Source organism: Coregonus clupeaformis, chromosome 15 (assembly GCF_020615455.1).
Source record: "Coregonus clupeaformis isolate EN_2021a chromosome 15, ASM2061545v1, whole genome shotgun sequence".
Lineage (NCBI taxonomy): Eukaryota > Metazoa > Chordata > Actinopteri > Salmoniformes > Salmonidae > Coregonus > Coregonus clupeaformis.
In genome coordinates, this window is record NC_059206.1 from 39077284 (window position 1) to 39097719 (window position 20436).

General features: G+C 43.1%; 1 protein-coding gene across 1 annotated transcript in view; it reads right to left on the reverse strand.

The window, feature by feature from the left end:
- The window catches only part of LOC121582466 (3'-5' RNA helicase YTHDC2), a 28845-nt gene that overhangs the window by 7622 nt on the left and 787 nt on the right, over positions 1–20436 (reverse strand). Inside the window, exons 2-23 of the mRNA XM_041898268.2 lie at positions 9834–10005; positions 8101–8191; positions 6807–7003; positions 6426–6628; positions 6106–6272; positions 5909–6011; positions 5646–5802; positions 5303–5410; positions 5020–5171; positions 4615–4750; positions 4283–4409; positions 4116–4181; positions 3836–4014; positions 2886–2982; positions 2434–2521; positions 2204–2284; positions 2040–2122; positions 1749–1854; positions 1468–1587; positions 1025–1297; positions 718–844; positions 231–439 (exon numbers count right to left, since the gene is read on the reverse strand). Coding sequence (XP_041754202.1) covers positions 231–439; positions 718–844; positions 1025–1297; positions 1468–1587; positions 1749–1854; positions 2040–2122; positions 2204–2284; positions 2434–2521; positions 2886–2982; positions 3836–4014; positions 4116–4181; positions 4283–4409; positions 4615–4750; positions 5020–5171; positions 5303–5410; positions 5646–5802; positions 5909–6011; positions 6106–6272; positions 6426–6628; positions 6807–7003; positions 8101–8191; positions 9834–9999 — 3036 coding nt within the window. The 5' untranslated portion in view covers positions 10000–10005. The remainder of the gene's footprint in view (positions 1–230; positions 440–717; positions 845–1024; positions 1298–1467; positions 1588–1748; positions 1855–2039; positions 2123–2203; positions 2285–2433; positions 2522–2885; positions 2983–3835; positions 4015–4115; positions 4182–4282; positions 4410–4614; positions 4751–5019; positions 5172–5302; positions 5411–5645; positions 5803–5908; positions 6012–6105; positions 6273–6425; positions 6629–6806; positions 7004–8100; positions 8192–9833; positions 10006–20436) is intronic.

Sequence of the window (20436 nt, forward strand, 5' to 3'; positions counted from 1 at the left end):
AGAAAAGGTATAAACATGTTTTTAGAGTCAGGGTGGGGTTAAAATGGTTTGAGTATATTATAGTTTTGGACTGAATGTAAGCATACAGTAAAGAGAGATGGAGAAGTCAGGAAGCACCTGATTTTAAGAAAACTGCCCTAAACAGGGTTCACTGAAGAAGACCCTTTGCTCCACTAGGAGCTAAATAAGGAATAAGTCAAGTAGGTGAACAGAGGATGTGTGCTAGCTACCTTCTTATGGGGCTGTGGCTGGCTGAGGATGGAGGTGGGGTGGAAGCGGACCCTCTTCTCCTTGGCCCCGGAGAGGGAGCAGCTCTCACGGTCCACGTGGATCAGGTTGGGGTACATCCCGGCCACCAGGGCTGCCTTCACCACTGACCAGTTCTCAGAGTTCAGGTTCACGTCGCGGATGTCTCCGCCGCCCCGCGCCCGCACAAAGCCTGGTGGTGGAACACACAATGAAAAAGGAATCAATGTATCGATGTGAGGGGGGCGAAGACAACCAAAAAGGCCACAGGATATGGTGGGCACCAAGACAAGTGGATGGCTCACAAGGCTATTCATTTCACATAGGGTCAGGTGGAGGTTGTGTGGGCTTCAGTAGAGCATAAGTCTTTATCCAAACACTACCTGCAGTCAAATTAATATCCAGTATAGAAACCCACAACCTTGGTCCATCATGCTCCACCTGAGCCCTCAGTACCACTGTAAGGCTGACCTATGGCTCTGAGCTGTCCCAGGAGCTGGGTCCTCATCCCTATGATGATCTCCATGGTGGCCTGGGACAGGAAGTTCTTCTCACAGAAGGACCTCTCCCAGCCGTCGCTGCGGGCCTTCTGCCATGCCTACAACACCACAGGAGAGATGGATTGTTAGGAACATGTCGTCTGGACAGTGCTTTTTCAATGTGATTTGTGCAGTCAAATCAAGCTGCTAATAATGCTTTGGATTAAATATATCTAGCTCTAAACATCTCAACAGCAATTAAATGAGTTAATTCTTTAAACCTCAAATTCACCCCTTACCTGGAAGGCTCGGAGCAGGGCCATGTGGTCGCTGAAGGTCCCTGCAGTAAAGCGCTTCCGGCACAGCATGGATGCCCTCTTCTGGGAGGCCTGGGAGGGCAGCACGAAGGGGTCGCGGTGGGCCAGCGTGCAGGCGATGGTCAGGATGGGGTCCAGGCACTTGAGCACCACACCACACAGAACCATCTTGCCCAGGTGGGGCTCCACAGGCAGGTCAGCCAGGTGGTAGCCCAGCTCCGTCAGGTCCTCCCACGGATCCATGGCGTCTATGGTCTATGGATAAATGTTATGGTTAGTGTTGTTTTCTACCTATGTTCATTAGGTAGTGTCACAGTGCCAAGAACCGATGCCCTCCACCTCGATGACAACAGTAGTCATTGATAAAGTGGGAAAAAAGTTATTTAGGTCATGATCAGTTCAAAACTAAAAATACTAGCTCTTACCTTGAGCATCTGCACTGCGTTTTTGACGATGAGGATGGGAGGTGGTTCGGGTGCTTTGGAAAGGAATTCAGCGATGGAACAAGTGATGGGGGCCAGCAGCTTGGTGTGGAGACACAGTTCCTGAAAGAGAGAGAGAGGGGAGGAGGGAGTTAACTACCACAAACAACACTGCCTGTGAGGTATATGCTTGCATGCAAGTGTTTATAATGATAACAACTTTGTCTGTATAAGTATGTTCCTGTTTCATACGTTCAGCTTGAAGCGCGTGTGTGTGTGTGTACCTGCAGGGGCATCCTCAGTAGCTGGGGGACCTGGTACTCCAGCATGTTGTTGAAGCGGAGGCGACTGAAGAGGTGGAAGCAGATCCCTGGTCGGCAACGCCCAGCTCTGTCACACAACACAACATAGGACACATTCATAAGAGGACTTAAGACGCTATGAGGCTTCATAAGAGATGATACACCCTTATCATCATGATATGTCTATAGTGCATGGAGTGCCTCTGTGGTAGGGCTCTGATAGAAATCAATCATGTACAATTTACATGGGGAATATCTGAATCTGTGCTTCACCTGCCCTTCCTCTGCAGCGAACTGGCCTTGGAGATCCACACCATCTTCAGCATGGTCACGTGGTTCAGGGCATCAAATGACTTCTTTGATGGGGAAACAACCACATATCAGATTTGCTATTCTGTCGGGGGGGAAAACACTCTTGTTTTCAAAGTGATCATAACCTCTTTGACTTTTCCTGCGTCGATAACAAACACCACATCGTTGATGGTGATACTCGTCTCTGCGATGTTGGTGGAGAGAATCTGAGGAAGAGAGGAAAATACTTGATGTCTGAACAAGAAGGGGTTGAATGGTATTTTGCTTCAAGGAACACTTTGGGCCCCAGAAGTAGGCTTGGTGAAACTGGTCTTTGGTGTGTTAGCCAGCACAGCAGATGTAAAAATAGACTCACTATTTTCCGGACCCCAGCAGGAGTGTTCTTCAGCACTTTCTTCTGATCTGAGGTCTGCATGTTGGAGTGGAGTGTGAAGACCTGGTATCTATAAAGAAACAACACGCAGATCTGAGGTTCTAGATGTGGTTCAAACAGGACAAAAACAGAAAATCTCTTAATTGTCTCCTCCAAATAATCCATATTTCTTCTATAGAAGGTATATTTGGCAATTTTTGTCAATATAATGATGCTTCTTAATCTGACTTGCAAATGTGTTGGGTGTAAATTTACATTTGGGTTGCATAAGCAGGAACATCATGGAAGTGAGCATCAAATTAGAACAATAAAACGTGAATAAATTGATCAGAATCAGACACAAATAGACAAGAGCTATGTTGAAATACTGATGGCTCAATTAAATGATGTTGAGAGGGACACGTTGCTCTCGCCACTCATTTAACTGATAGTACCTTTGGGAGTGGTCTGCAAATCTTTTATCGTCGTACAGGATACGGTCCCTCAGACCCACTATCTCATCGTATCCGGGGAGGAAGATCAACACCGCACCTGACATAGAAAATATTTTACATAAAATCAAACTATATGTTCAATACAATCAAGGGAAAAATGTACACTGCCACGTTGAGAGCTTGGGATATAAGGATCTATCTGCATTTTTGTCCAAATTAAGTTATTGACATAGCCTTGTTCTGTTCAATGTTCTCTACCTATATAGTACTCTAAATACACAAATTCATGTTGTTATGTTCAAAAGAATACAAGATAAAAATTGCTGACACCATTCAAAACAAGGAGAGTTCGGAACTTTAAAGAAAATTAGCTCAGAATCATATTTTTGCAGATAGAACCTTATAGTACCAAGCTCTCGACTTTGCATCAAACATTTAGAAAAGTTTAAAAAATACAAGACCATTTAGTAGTCACTAGAGAAAACTATCAAGTAGTCGTTAGATAACACTCGTCACCACACCTGAGTGGCGCAGTGCTAACTGTGCCACTAGAGATCCTGGTTCGAATCCAGGCTCTGTCGCAGCCGGCCGCGACCGGGAGACTCATGGGCGGCGCACAATTGGCCCAGCGTCGTCCAGGGTAGGGGAGGGAATGGCCGGCAGGGATGTAGCTCAGTTGATAGAGCATGGCGTTTGCAACGCCAGGGTTGTGGGTTCGATTCCCACGGGGGGCCAGTATAAAAAAAATATGTATTCACTAACTGTAAGTCGCTCTGGATAAGAGCGTCTGCTAAATGACTAAAATGTAAATGTAAGACTATCAAGTAGTTGTTAGATAACACTCGTCAAGTAGTCACCACACAAGACTATCAAGTAGTCACTAAATAACACTCGTCATGTAGTCACCACACAAGACTTTCAGGTAGTCACTAGACAAGACAATCTCTCACCTTCCTCGGAGCTGGTGCAGATGTTTTGCAGCAGGTGCATGATGAGGTCCAGATCCACCCTCTCGTCGTCAAAGCTGTGGTGGTATTCCTTGAGCAGCTCCTGGTCCTCCGGGCTCATCTCTGTCGTGGCTGCCTGCACCAGGGACCACTCGTCCAGCTTCCCCGCCTCCAGGGATGAGCTACCAAGGAAGAGAGTATTTCTGTTATCATCCTAAACAAACAAAGGAAGGGTTTTTATATCGTCATTCATAGCAATGATAGTGATACATGGTGCTCTTACAGGTAGGATTCTAGTAGGTCCACCACCTCTGCCTGCTGGAAGTGCTTGGCCCAGTCCAGTGCAGTCCTGAAACAAACCAAATACTGATCAACATTTCAGACTAATTTATGGTGTATAGAGTAAATAAAAAGGGGATGCATTCATACAGTTATTCAAAGAACCCTTACCAGCCATTGGAGGCCTTGATTCTGATGCTGGCTCCCATACTCAACAGCTGCTCAATCTGACTGAGGAAGCCTCGACCTGCTGCCACCATGAGGGGAGTGGCGCTCGTCTCACTGTGCATGTAGTCCACTGAGAAGCAGAAGGGGAGGAGGACATATCAGGCTGGGAAATATTGGGAATATTACTCTCAACCCCTTGGGATTAAAGATGTATTTTTTGTTTAAAAAAATAAAAAATGTATAATGTTGGTGTCATTATTTCATACAGAAATAAGATAGAGATACAAGAGTAAACTGGGGCACATATTTAAGGACGCATACAAAACCCATCTTACCGCTGACGTTCTCACTTAGGATGAGATTGAAGAGCTGGATGAAGGCGTCAGCGTCCTGGTTGAGGAAGATGTCTGAGATGCAGGCGTCCATCTCCTTCAGCAGCCACGGGTCCAATGACGCCACATCTTTCTCATTCTGAAACAACACATCCTGTATCAAACTGATAGCAAACCCAGTGCCACTTAGTAAGAACCAGGAAATATATCTGTGATGTGATGTTGGTGAACTAAATCATAAGGAGCAATCAATGAATAATCAGAAAATAATTAGTGGCATCTCTTCAGCACATTCAGAGTATATACTGAAAATAACTGAAGCAACTGGGAGAAAATAACATAGAAAACTCGGATATTGAGAAATGTGCATGGACCCCATATTCAACCCAAACTAACTGTTGTTCTCACCAGCTGGTTGAAGACACTGTCCTCTCCATCATCCAGCAAGTCGTTCTCCTGGAGGACACAGGAGGCTGAGGTCTTCTCCCTCTGGGGCTCCTGGCGGGAGCCGCCCTCCTGGACCTTACACCACTCTGTCAAAGACGTCTGCTGCTTCTCCTCTGCCAGAGACGACACACACATGCACTTGTTCAGTCTGGGAGAGTCCAAAACTGGACATGGGTCCAAAACAGTGTTCAGAAATCAAAATGGAAATCAAGCAAACCAGGATTGAGAGATGGTTGGTAGTTACCCCTCTGGATCTCCTTTTTGTATTTCATCATGTCTTTGTTTGCATAGCCCGTTGTCCTCAAGATGTCTTCCAGGAAGAGTTGCTTCACCTCAAATGGTCTTCCTTTGACTAGATCAAAAAAGTATTCTTACTTTAACAAGTCAGTGCTTGCAGGACCAGTCAAGACAAGCAGTAGCCCCTTCCATACAGAGGTCTTTCCCTGCAATTACCTGGCTTTGGCAGGTAACGGTTTCACTGATGAATCCCGGTCCCAATTTCAGATGAATATATCAGGTGATTCTGTAGTGATTTCTGCACCCTCCTCTCTGTATGTGGCCTATCCAAACACATGGGGTTGACTTACTGTGGATGACGGGACAGGAGCTGAAGTAGCGGAGGAACAGCTCCACGTCCAGGGCAGCGCTGGACAGGATGAGCTTCAGATTGGGCATCGTCTGGAGCATGTCCCTCATCTTGGTCAGCAGGAAGTCACTCAGGCCGTCCCGCTCGTGAACCTCGTCCTGATTGGACAAGAGGCAGGAAGTACAAGATTAACTCATATTGATGTGCATTCATTCAGTAAAAGCAGTGAACTATAACAAAAGGATCACAGTAACTTGTACTCACCACAATGACGTGAGTAACAGTGGACATTGTGGCATCTCCAGCCATCAGTGTTCTTAGCAGGACTCCGCTGGTGCAGAAGGTCAGCAGCGTCTTAGGAGAAACCCTGAGGGGTCAAACAGAGTAATTAACTTCCGCACAGTAGCCCAGTGAAAGTAGACCGAGTTAGTGCCTCCCTTCCTCCCTCGCTCTTCTCCTACCTGCTCTCCAGGCGGATCTGGTAGCCGATGGTCTGACCGATGCTCTCCCCTCTCTCCGCGGCAACCCGCTCTGCCACAGCGATGGCTGCCAGACGCCGGGGCTGGGTGCAGAAGATCCGACAGGGTATCCCATTTCGGCTGCAGTCGTCCAGGAGGAACTGTGGGATCTGGAATGGCAAAACACTTCCCATTTAGTTTCTAGCTGATCAGGAACTTACAAATGTAACACCTTTATCATACCAATGCAATACCTTTGTAGAGCATAAGAACAGCAAGATCCCATATTTGGACAGTGAATTTAAAACGTTTCTCCCCCTCACCTGTGTAGTTTTCCCCGAGCCGGTCTCCCCCACCACTAGGACCACACGGTTGTCTTTGATGACTTGGACGATCTCTTCCTGGCGCTCGTACACAGGCAGTGAGCGGCGGAAGAAGTCTAGCTCAGACGGGCCCCTCCTCTGGGGCACCTGGGGGATGCCGTTGTTGAGCCGCCCGCTGGTCCTGTTCTTGTCACGGCTGCTCTCTGGTGGAGAAAAATGAGGGGCAGAGGAATGTTTATACTTTGTATTGTCAAGACATATTGTTAACACATTGATCGTTTCTTCATTAATTAGTACATCTGACATTAAAAACCTAAAGATTGGCAAGGTCTCCCATTGATATCAATGCATTATTAACCCTGAGATGTAACTGCCACTCACCAGCCTCCATGGCCACAGACAGGCCCCTCTCAGTGTGAGGCAGTAGGTCTGTGCACTCCTTGTTGGTGATGGGGAACCTCTGCAGCAGGCTGCGCACCACGTGCTTGGAATTGTGGGAAAGGTTGAAAGACATGATGGACTGGGCCGTCTCTGAGCCATCCTTCTTTCTGATAGTGAGGGTGCGGCTTGATCCTTTTCTGAAAATGAATTAAATAAGGCTGTTAGGCTTGAAGCACAGTACACTTTAGTAAACCTGAGGGAGGCTTTTAGGGAGTTACACTTACGGTACAATGTCGGGGAAGGATACACAAACTTTTCTACTCAAGTTTCGCTTGTACACAGTGTACAAAACGTGCTCTTTCCATGACATAGACTGACAAGGTGAATCCAGGTGAAAGCTATGATCCCTTATTGATGTCACTTGTTAAATTCACTTCAATCAGTGTAGATGAAGGGGAGGAGACAGGTTAAAGGATGTTTAAGGCTTTATGACAATTGAGACATGGATTGTGTATGTGTGCCATTCAGAGGGTGAATGGGCAAGACAAAAGATTGAAGTGCCTTTGAACGGGGTATGGTAGTAGGTGCCAGGGACACCGGTTTGAGTGTGTCAAGAACTGCAATGGTGCTGGGTTTTTCACACTCAACAGTTTCCCATGTGTATCAAGAATGGTCCACCACCCAAAGGACATCCAGCCAACATGGGCCAGCATCCCCGTGGAATGCTTTTGACACCTTGTAGAGTCCATGCCCCAACAAATTGAGGCTGTACTGATGGCAAAACGGGGTGCAACTCAATATCAGGAAGGTGTTCCTAATGCTATGTACACTCAGTGTATATGGGAGTATCTGAGGTTGACCTAAAGACTATAGACGGATTGGCTGACAACATTTCAAAAACATTATGCGCGCGCATTGATGTGGCCGGAAGCCGTGTGTTTGTTATGATTATGAACAGTCAGATAACTAGCAACAATGACAAGAAGCTGCCATGTCGGGAATTGTAGATGGCTCATTTCAGCTAGTGTTTTGACTGATTTCATGTCAATGCTAATAGGGCAGAAATTCGCTAGCTAGCTAACTCTAACGATGTATTGGAGAGACAACAAGTTCTCATTGTGCAAATGTATTTATGTTTTCAATAAACATGGAGACAAAATACAGTTTACATGTTGTCAACAATCTAAGACAACCCAGTCTGTTTTGCCCCATAGTTGCGCGCGCGTCGGTTTTATTGCTAAACAACCAACCTGGCTATGGGTTCTGACCACTGATGTAAATTTGGATAGCTCACCCTCTGCTTTTAGAGATATATCCCAGGGACTGCGCAAAGCGATGGATGAAGGCCCTCTCAGTACTGGACAGGGAGGAAGGAAACTCAATTTCTGTAAAAATCAAAATAACTAATGATTTAGTATAATGCATCATATACTGTTCCTGCATGTACTTCGGAAAGTACTCAGACCCCTTGACTTTTTCCACATTTGGTTACGTTACAGCCTTATTCTAAAATGGATTAAATAAAAAAAATCCTCAGCAAAACAGAAATACCTTATTTACATAAGTATTCAGACCCTTTGCTATGAGACTCGAAATTGAGCTCAGGTGCATCCTGTTTCCATTGATCATCCTTGAGATGTTTCTACAACTTCATTGTAGTCCACCTGTGGTAAATTCAATTGATTGGACATGATTTGGAAAGGCACACACCTGTACCACAATTGACAGTGCATGTCAGAGTAAAAACCAAGCCATGAGGTAGAAGGAACTGTCCGTAGAGCTCCGAAACAGGATTGTGTCAAGGCACAGATCTGGGGAAGGGTACCAACACATTTCCGCAGCATTGAAGGTCCCCAAGCACACAGTGGCCTCCATCATTCTTAAATGGAAGAAGCTTGGAACCACCAAGACTCTTCCTAGAGCTGGCCGCCCGGCCAAACTGAGCAATCGGGGGAGAAGGGCCTTGGTCAGGGAGGTGACCAAGAACCCGATGGTCACTCTGACAGAGCTCTAGAGTTCCTCTGTGGAGATGGGAGAACCTTCCAGAAGGACAACCATCTCTGCAGCTCTCCACCAATTAGGCCTTTATGGTAGAGTGGCCAGACGGAAGCCACTCCTCAGTAAAAGGCACATGACAGCTCGCTTGGAGTTTGCACCTAAAGACTCTACGATCATAAGAAACAAGATTCTCTGGTCTGATGAAACCAAGATTGAACTCTTTGGCCTGAATGCCAATCATCACATCTGGAAGAAACCTGGCACCATCCCTACGGTGAAGCATGGTGGTGGCAGCATCATGCTGTGGGGATGTTTTTCAGCGGCAGGGACTGGGACACTAGTCAGGATCGAGGAAAAGATGAATGGAGCAAAGTACAAAGTACAGAGAGATCCTTGATGAAAACCTGCTCCAGAGCGCTCAGGACTTCAGACTGGGGCGAAGGTTCACCTTCTAACAGGACAATGACCATAAGCACACAGCCAAGACAACGCAGGAGCAGCTTTGGGACAAGTCTCTGAATGTCCTTGAGTGGCCCAGCCAGAGCCCAGACTTGAACCCGATTGAACATCTCTGGAGAGACCTGAAAATAGCTGTGCAGCAACACTCCCCATCCAACCTAACAGAGCTTGAGAGGATCTGCAGAGAAGAATGGGAGAAACTCGCCAAATACAGGTGTGCCAAGCTTGTAGCGTCATACCCTAGAAGACTCGATGCTATAATCACTTCCAAAGGTACTTCAACAAAGTACTGAGTAAAGGGTCTGAATACTTATGTAAATGTTATATTTTTCTATTTTATTTATTATAAATTAGCAAACATTAAACTGTTTTTGCTTTGTCATTATGGGGTATTGTATGTAGACTGATGAGGGGGAAAAAAACAATTTAATACATTTTTGAATAAGGCTGTAACGTAACAAAATGTGGAAAAAGTGAAGGGGTGTGAATATTTTCCGAAGGCACTGTAATCCACATTTCTCCACGAAGCACCACTTCATCAGCATGAGTAGAATGACCATTTTCTCTTACCTTTTTGCTCACTGTACTGAAATCTCTCAAGGGAGATGTTCACAGCAATCTTAACTTCTTCGTCGATGCGTATGTCTTTCAGCCCTTTGCCCCTGGGTCCCCCACCACCAGAGTGTTTGGATTGGCCCATGGCAGGCTTGTGGGAGGCAGTACTGGGACGTGACATGATGCACTGTAGAACACAAGAGTTCATCAAATGTAGCTAATGTGTAATCTACTTTACAACAATACATTGCAATCTCCCTACATGACTGTCACATGTTACTTGAACTAACTAGAGACAAAGGGTAGAGTGTCATTCCATGTCATTTCAGGAAGCCATGACACCTACCATCTCAGACTGTTTTGAAATGGTTTCTGCAGTTAGAAACATAAAAGATTAGCATTCCTTTAACATTGTTTTGTTGAAATATAATTTGATCTCTGAGAAATGTAGCTAACTGATTGCACCCAAATTGGCCCTTTTATTTATAGGATTCACATAATATTAAATAAATATAGTACCTAACATCCGATTTGGACCAAACTTTATCCTACCAATGAGTAAGACATGAGTAATCCAAAGAAATTGTCATAAGCTACCTACGGACCCACACCATGCCCACCCCAACGGCCAGTATACAGTATCAGTTCCCGATGTCTGACAAGTAGTGTGAAGCTGCGGCTAGAAGTATTATTTATTCATACAAAGTAATGCACAGTTGGGTGCTGAGGGGAGGACAGCTCATAATAATGGCTAGAATGGAGTTAATTGAATGGTAGCAAACACATGCAAACCATATGTTTGATACCATTCTATTTATTCCGTTCCAGCCATTACTATGAGCCCATCCTCCCCAATTAAGGTGCCACCAGCCACCTGTGATGTAATGTATTCTCAGTAAATTTGGTGATGGTTATTTTCCCCTGTTCAGAGAAATTAGTCATTGAAGTTTTGCACCATCACACAACCTCATATTACCAGGTATTGACCACTAGATGGTGCTGTTCCTGCTATTAGTTGAAAAAAAGTGTGACGAATCCCCCTCCCCCTCAATGTTAATTCAAGACAGAACCTTCAAATGATAATGATTAATAAACGTGGGGGAAGAATTAAAGTTAGAACATTTTATTGGCCCAAACACATCTCAAAAGAAAAATCATATTAAAACAAAAAACAGCATTGAGGACTTCTCATTCCTCATTTCATTCTTTCACTTTCTTTTCTTTCTTCAGTGCATCTTCTATTACAGTGATGTCGCTACATCCCAAATGATATTGGCAACCAGTTGCAGTGGTTGGTGCCTTAAAGCCAATTTATGCTTGATCCGAAAATGTGGTCGGAGGCTTTGTATTGAGGGTGTGACGCAATTGCGGAGCCTCTGGAGGCATGCAGAGGCCAATCAAGCTCTGTACCGCATCGCCGTGCGCCTCTCAAATTTTTTAACAATGCGGAGGGCTCCGTACAGCTCCACATTGTCATGATTGGTTGACGGTAGGTGGGGGCGGTACGTCCTGTATAAACACCAACTCACTTCCTTCACAACTTTCTTCACAATAGCTCTGCTCTTCTCCACTAAGCGCAAGAACATTCGGAAAGTATTCAGACCCCTTGGCTCTTTCCACATTTTTGTTATGTTTTTGATTAAATTAATATTTTTCCTCATCAATCTACACACAATACCCCATAATGACAAATGGAAAATAGGTTTTTAGAAATGTTTTCTAATTTATTAAAAATATAAAACAGAAATACTTTATTTACATAAGTATTCAGACCCTTTGCAATAAGACTCGAAATTGAGCTCAGGTGCATCCTATTTCCATTGATCATCCTTGAGATGTTTCTACAACTTGATTGGAGTCCACCTGTGGTAAATTCAATTGATTGGACATGATTTGGAAAGGCACACACCTGTATATATAAGGTCCCACAGCTGACATGTGCATGTCAGAGCAAAAACCAAGCCATGAGGTTGAAGGAATTGTCCGTAGAGCTCCGAGACTATTTCTGCCACATTGAAGGTCCCCAAGAACACAGTGGCCTCCATCATTTTTAAATGGAAAACGTTTGGAACCACCAAGACTTTTCCTAGAGCTGGCTGCCTGGGCAAACGCAGCAATCGGGGAAGAAGGTTCTTGGTCAGGGAGGTGACCAAGAACCCTATGGTCACTCTGACAGAGCTCCAGTTCCTCTGTGGAGATGGGAGATCCTTCCAGAAGGACAACCATCTCTGCAGCACTCTACCAAATCAGGCCTTTATGGTAGTGGCCAGACGGAAGCCACTCCTCAGTAAAAGGCACAAGACAGCCCGCTTGGAGTTTGCCAAAAGGCACCTAAAGGACTCTCAGACCATGAGAAACAAGATTCTCTGGTCTGATGAAACCAAGATTGAACTCTTTGGCCTGAATGCCAAGCGTCACGTCTGGAGGTAACCTGGCACTATCTCTACAGTGAAGCATGATGATGGCAGCATTATACTGTGGGGATGTTTTTCAGCGGCAGGGACTGGGTGACTAGTCAGGATCGAAGTACAGAGAGATCCTTGATGAAAACCTGCTCCAAAGCGCTCAGAACCTCAGACTGGGGCGAAGGTTCCCCTTCCAACAGGACAACGACCCTAAGCACACAGCTAAGACAACGCAGGAGTGGCTTCGGGACAAGTCTCTGAATGTCCTTGAATGGCCTAGCCAGAGCCCGGACTTGAACCCGATCTAACATCTCTGGAGAGACCTGAAAATAGCTGTGCAGCGACGCTCCTCATTAAACCTGACAGAGCTTGAGAATCTGCAGAGAAGAATTTGAGAAACTCTCCAAATACAGGTGTGCCAAGCTTGTAGCATCATACCCAAGAAGACTTGAGGCTGTAATCGCTGCCAAAGTACTCAACAAAGTACTGAGTAAAGGGTCTGAATACTTATGTAAATGTTATATTTCAATTATTTGTTTTTATTATACATTTGCAAAGATTTCTTAACCTGTTTTTGCTTCGTCATTATGGGGTATTGTGTGTAGATTGATGAGGGAAAAAAAACAATTTATTACATTTTAGAATAATGCTGGTAACGTGGAAAAAGTCAAGGGGTCTGAATACTTTCCGAATGCACTGTATGTATGTATGTATGTATGTATGTATGTATGTATGTATGTATGCATGTATGTATGTATGTGTATATATATATATGTATGTATGTATGTATGTATGTATGTATGTATGTATGTATGTATGTATGTATGTATGTATGTATGTATATATATATATATATATATATATATATATATATATATATATATATATATATATATATATATATATATATATATATATATATAATACAGTGGGGAAAAAAAGTATTTAGTCAGCCACCAATTGTGCAAGTTCTCCCACTTAAAAAGATGAGAGAGGCCTGTAATTTTCATCATAGGTACACGTCAACTATGACAGACAAAATGAGATTTTTTTCCTCCAGAAAATCACATTGTAGGATTTTTAATGAATTTATTTGCTAATTATGGTGGAAAATAAGTATTTGGTCAATAACAAAAGTTTCTCAATACTTTGTTATATACCCTTTGTTGGCAATGACGCAGGTCAAACGTTTTCTGTAAGTCTTCACAAGGTTTTCACACACTGTTGCTGGTATTTTGGCCCATTCCTCCATGCAGATCTCCTCTAGAGCAGTGATGTTTTGGGGCTGTCGCTGGGCAACACGGACTTTCAACTCCCTCCAAAGATTTTCTATGGGGTTGAGATCTGGAGACTGGCTAGGCCACTCCAGGACCTTGAAATGCTTCTTACGAAGCCACTCCTTCGTTGCCCGGGCGGTGTGTTTGGGATCATTGTCATGCTGAAAGACCCAGCCACGTTTCATCTTCAATGCCCTTGCTGATGGAAGGAGGTTTTCACTCAAAATATCACGATACATGGCCCCATTCATTCTTTCCTTTACACGGATCAGTCGTCCTGGTCCCTTTGCAGAAAAACAGCCCCAAAGCATGATGTTTCCACCCCCATGCTTCACAGTAGGTATGGTGTTCTTTGGATGCAACTCAGCATTCTTTGTCCTCCAAACACGACGAGTTGAGTTTTTACCAAAAAGTTATATTTCGGTTTCATCTGACCATATGACATTCTCCCAATCCTCTTCTGGATCATCCAAATGCACTCTAGCAAACTTCAGACGGGCCTGGACATGTACTGGCTTAAGCAGGGGGACACGTCTGGCACTGCAGGATTTGAGTCCCTGGCGGCGTAGTGTGTTACTGATGGTAGGCTTTGTTACTTTGGTCCCAGCTCTCTGCAGGTCATTCACTAGGTCCCCCTGTGTGGTTCTGGGATTTTTGCTCACCGTTCTTGTGATCATTTTGACCCCACAGGGTGAGATCTTGCGTGGAGCACCAGATCGAGGGAGAGTATCAGTGGTCTTGTATGTCTTCCATTTCCTAATAATTGCTCCCACAGTTGATTTCTTCAAACCAAGCTGCTTACCTATTGCAGATTCAGCCTTCCCAGCCTGGTGCAGGTCTACAATTTTGTTTCTAGTGTCCTTTGACAGCTCTTTGGTCTTGGCCATAGTGGAGTTTGGAGTGTGACTGTTTGAGGTTGTGGACAGGTGTCTTTTGTACTGAAAACAAGTTCAAACAGGTGCCATTAATACAGGTAACGAGTGGAGGACAGAGGAGCATCTTAAAGAAGAAGTTACAGGTCTGTGAGAGCCAGAAATCTTGCTTGTTTGTAGGTGACCAAATACTTATTTTCCACCATAATTTGCAAATAAATTCATAAAAAATCCTACAATGTGATTTTCTGGATTTTTTTCCCTCATTTTGTCTGTCATAGTTGACGTGTACCTATGATGAAAATTACAGGCCTCTCATCTTTTTAAGTGGGAGAACTTGCACAATTGGTGGCTGACTAAATACTTTTTTCCCCCACTGTATACACACAGTGAGGGAAAAAAGTATTTGATCCCCTGCTGATTTTGTACGTTTGCCCACTGACAAAGAAATGATCAGTCTACAATTTTAATGGTAGGTTTATTTGAACAGTGAGAGATAGAATAACAACAACAAAATCCAGAAAAATGCATGTCAAAAATGTTATAAATTGATTTGCATTTTAATGAGGGAAATAAGTATTTGACCCCCTCTCAATCAGAAAGATTTCTGGCTCCCAGGTGATTAGGAGCACACTCTGAAAGGGAGTGCTCCTAATATCAGTTTGTTACCTGTATAAAATACACCTGTCCACAGAAGCAATCAATCAGATTCCAAACTCTCCACCATGGCCAAGACCAAAGAGCTCTCCAAGGATGTCAGGGACATTGTAGACCTACACAAGGCTGGAATGGGCTACAAGACCATCGCCAAGCAGCTTGGTGAGAAGGTGACAACAGTTGGTGCAATTATTCGCAAATGGAAGAAACACAAAAGAACTGTCGATCTCCCTCGGCCTGGGGCTCCATGCAAGATCTCACCTCGTGGAGTTGCAATGATCCTGAGAACGGTGAGGAATCAGCCCAGAACTACACGGGAGGATCTTGTCAATGATCTCAAGGCAGCTGGGATCATAGTCACCAAGAAAACAATTGGTAACACACTATGCCGTGAAGGACTGAAATCCTGCAGCGCCCGCAAGGTCCCCCTGCTCAAGAATGCACATATACAGGCCCGTCTGAAGTTTGCCAATGAACATCTGAATGATTCAGAGGAGAACTGGGTGAAAGTGTTGTTGTCAGATGAGACCAAAATCGAGCTCTTTGGCATCAACTCAATTTGCCGTGTTTGGAGGAGGAGGAATGCTGCCTATGACCCCAAGAACACCATCCCCACCGTCAAACATGGAGGTGGAAACATTATGCTTTGGGGGTGTTTTTCTGCTAAGGGGACAGGACAACTTCACTGCATCAAAGGGACGATGGACGGGGCCATGTACCGTCAAATCTTGGGTGAGAACCTCCTTCCCTCAGCCAGGGCATTGAAAATGGGCCGTGGATGGGTATCCCAGCATGACAATGACCCAAAACACACGGCCAAGGCAACAAAGGAGTGGCTCAAGAAGAAGCACATTAAGGTCCTGGAGTGGCCTAGCCAGTCTCCAGACCTTAATCCCATAGAAAATCTGTGGAGGGAGCTGAAGGTTCGAGTTGCCAAACGTCAGCCTCGAAACCTTAATGACTTGGAGAAGATCTGCAAAGAGGAGTGGGACAAAATCCCTCCTGAGATGTGTGCAAACCTGCTGGCCAACGACAAGAAACGTCTGACCTCTGTGATTGCCAACAAGGGTTTTGCCACCAAGTACTAAGTCATGTTTTGCAGAGGGGTCAAATACTTATTTCCCTCATTAAAATGCAAATCAATTTATAACATTTTTGACATGCGTTTTTCTGGATTTTGTTGTTGTTATTCTGTCTCTCACTGTTCAAATAAACCTACCATTAAAATTATAGACTGATCATGTCTTTGTCAGTGGGCAAACGTACAAAATCAGCAGGGGATCAAATACTTTTTTCCCCTCACTGTATATATATATATATATTTAAAAGAACTCAGTCCGGCTTTAAATTTACTCTAGTCATTGCATACCTTAGAGAGCTATTTATAACTTGTCAGAAATGTCCAGATCAACTAGCCCATGTCAGCTAATGTTTTTTTATTCAGGTTTTTTGGCCCATAGATATTGTTGTAATTTTTTCATTACTCAAATATCACATTAATATACATTAGACATGGCAAAATGAATAGAATTGCAAGAAAATTAGCTTTAAAACTGCTAAATGTTCTGCACCAACAAGAGGGGTGTGAACAGTTTGTGTCATGAACAGTGCTTGTTCCCATAGAAATAGACATGGCGTGTGCTCACAGGGGGGGTGCGGGATGTGAAATGCTGGAAGGGGGGCCGAGTGAAAAAGTTTGGGAACCCCTGCAATAGAAGATGCACTTTAGAAAGAAAAGAAAGTCAAAGAATGAAATGAGGAATGAGTTGTCCTCAATGCGGTTTTTGGTTTTCATATGATTTTCATTGAGATGTATTTGGGCAAATATATTGTTCTAACTTTAAATGGTCAATGTGTAGTTGCTACATACATTTTTGGGATTATAAATTAATGATATGTACCAAATGACTCTTAAAGAATATAACTTAGTTCATTTTACATTTTCAGTCATTTTATCAGACAATCTTATCCAGAGCGACTTACAGTTAGTGAGTGCATACATTTGTTATACTTTTTTTTCATACTGGCCCCCCGTGGGAAACAAACCCACAACCCTGGCGTTGCAAGCGCCATGTTCTACCAACTGAGCTACAGGAGGCCCATGAGCTTAGTTCAACTGTTGTACCCCATCAAAACCTAAATATAAGCTTGTTTTACTCCAATTTTTGGATGGTCAGTCCTTGCATCCATAGCTCTGTCTATGAATTTGAGAGTGGTTACATTTCTCCAGCCCCATCCATCAGCTTTTTGCCAAAACAGTGGTAGGGAGTACACTTTCTTATTGTTTCAACTGTGGATTGCCCCTTTAACTCTTCACTTTACATTTATAAATCATTATCATTTGAAGGTTAATTCTTTTTTATCTAATAGCAGGAACAGCACTGTCTAGTGGTCAGAACCTGGTAATATCAGGTTGTATGATGGTGCATAAACCTAACAACTACACTGAGTACGTTTACGTGGTCCTCTGTAGCTCAGCTGGTAGAGCACGGCGCTTGTAACGCCAAGGTAGTGGGTTCGATCCCCGGGACCACCCATACACAAAAATGTATGCACGCACGACTGTAAGTCGCTTTGGATAAAAGCGTCTGCTAAATGGCATATTATTATTTATTATTATTATTATTACATGCACACTAATAATTCAATATTAAAGTAGGAAGAGTATGTAAACACCTTACTCTGCTTACAGTGCCTTCAGAAAGTATTCACACCCCTTGACTTTTTCCACATTTTGTTGTGTTAAAGCCTGAATTTATACAAATAAAGAGAGTCGCATACTATATATAAACTCCCAGTAAGTTATTGGGTAAACCACCAACGTTTCGGCATCACTGTGAATTCTTCAGGGTCAAGAAGACACAGTGATGACGAAACGTTGGTGGTTTACCCAATAAATGATTGGAAGTTTATATATAGAGTGTGCAACTCTTTTTATATATTTTTATGGCTTGCAGTTTATTAACTGTTAATCAGCACCTCTACACAAAATAATTTCTCTGGGTGTGCGCCAGCTCAAACCTTTCATTAAAGCCTGAATTTAAAATGGATGAAATTTAGATTTTTTTTGTCGCTGGCCTACACACAATACCCCATAATGTCAAAATGGGATTATATTTTTCGAAAATGTTACAAATTAATTACAAATAAAAAGCTGAAATGTCTTGAGTAAATAAGTATTCAACCCCTTTGTTATGGCAAGCCTACATAAGTTCAGGAGTAAAGATGTGCTTAACAAGTCACATAATAAGTCGCAAGGACTCACTGTGTGCAATAATAGTGCTTAACATGAATGAATACCTCATCTCTGTACCTCACACATACAATTATCTGTAAGGTCCATCAGTCGAGCAGTGAATTTCAAACACACATTCAACCACAAAGACCAGGAAGGTTTTCCAATGCCTCACAAAGAAGGGCACCTATTGGTAGATGGGTCAAAATGAAATAAAAAGCAGACATTGAATATCCCTTTGAGCATGGTGAAGTTATTAATTACGCTTTGGATGGTGTATCAATACACCCAGTCACTACAAAGATACAGGTGTCTTTCCTAACTCAGTTGCCGGCGAAAAAAGTAAACTTCACAGGGACTTCACCATGAGGTCAATGTTGACTTTAAAACAGTTACAGAGTTTAATGGCTGTGATAGGAGAAAACTGAGAATGCATCAACAACATTGTAGTTACTCCACAATACTACCCTAAATGACAGAGTGAAAAGGAAGCAGCCTGTACAGAATAAAAATATTCCAAAACATGGATCCTGTTTGCAACAACGCACTAAAGTAATAATGCAACAAAATTTGGCAAATCAAATACAACACATTACTGTGTACCACACTCCATATTTTCAAGCATAGTGGTGGCTGCATCATGTTATGGGTATGCTTGTAATCGTTAAGGACTGGGGAGTTTTTCAGGATAAAAAAAATTAAACGGAATGGAGCACAGGCAAAATCCTAAACGAAAACCTGTTTGTCTGCTTTCCACCAGACACTGGCAGATGAATTCACCATTCAGCAGGACAATAAGCTAAAGCACAAGGCCAAATCTACACTGGAGTTGCTTACCACACTGGAGTTGCTCACCAAGAAGACAGTGAATGTTCCTGAGTGGCCGAGTTACATTTTTGACTTAAATATACTTGAAAATCTATGGCAAGACCTGAAAATGGTAGTCTAGCAATGAAAAGAGCGTGAATAATTTTGTGGCTAGCTCTTAGAGACTTACCCAGAAAGACTCACAACTGTAATCACTGCCAAAGGTGCTTCTACAAAATATAGACTCAGTGGTGTGAATACTTATGTAAATTAGATATTTCTGTATTTCATTTTCAATACATTTGCAAACATCCTCTGTAGCTCAGCTGGTAGAGCACGGCGCTTGTAACGCCAAGGTAGTGGGTTAGATCCCCGGGAACACCCATACACAAAAATGTATGCACGCATGACTGTAAGTCGCTTTGGATAAAAGCGTCTGCTAAATGGCATATTATATTATTATTATTATTATTTCAAAAATGTCTAAAAACATGTTTTCACTTTGTAATTATGGGATAGTGTGTAGAGGGGTGAGAGAAAACATATCAATCTACACACAATGACAAAATGTGGAATAAGTCAAGGAGTATGAATACTTTCTGAAGGCACATAAATCGGCATACGGAAATAATCAAAGTAAGCGTACACCAATTAAAACACCTGGTTTTCTGCGCAGTCTTTCTAATTATTAGGACATGTAAACACCTTAATCGGAATTCCAGCGGTGTATTTGATCCGTGCATGTGCTAGATCCAGCTGTGCAAGCCTCCCTCTTTAGCGAGAGTTTCGGAACAATTGAAAGCATGCATTTTAGAAGTAGTTTCCCCTATAAACGTTTATGTCCGAATCAAACAGGCGTTCCAAAACTAACATGGTCGCTGTAGTAGAACGTTTATTTTGATTGGAGATTTTCTGCATTTATCAAAGTCCCATCAGGTAGCCTGATTTCAGATATGTCCATGTAAACAGAATTATTAGGGAAATCGTTATTCTTGCAAAGCATGTAAACAATGTAATCAAACTATTATATTAATCTGACTACCCACAATAATCGTATTATTGTGTGCATGTAACCGTACTCAATTACTAATTTCTCTGAACAGGGGTAAATAAACATCACCAAATTTAATGAGAATACATTACATAGTATAATGAGACAATACTCCTAGCCGCAGCTTCCTACTACTTGTCAGACAGAGAACTGATCATGTTTACTGGCCGTTGGGGTGGGCTTAGTGTGGGAGTTGGGGAGTCCGTGAGTTGCTTTTGACCATTTATTTGAGTTCCTCGCGTCTTAAATCCATGTTAAGAAAAGGTATGGTCCAAATGGGATGTTGGGTACTATATTTATTGAATATTAGCTAC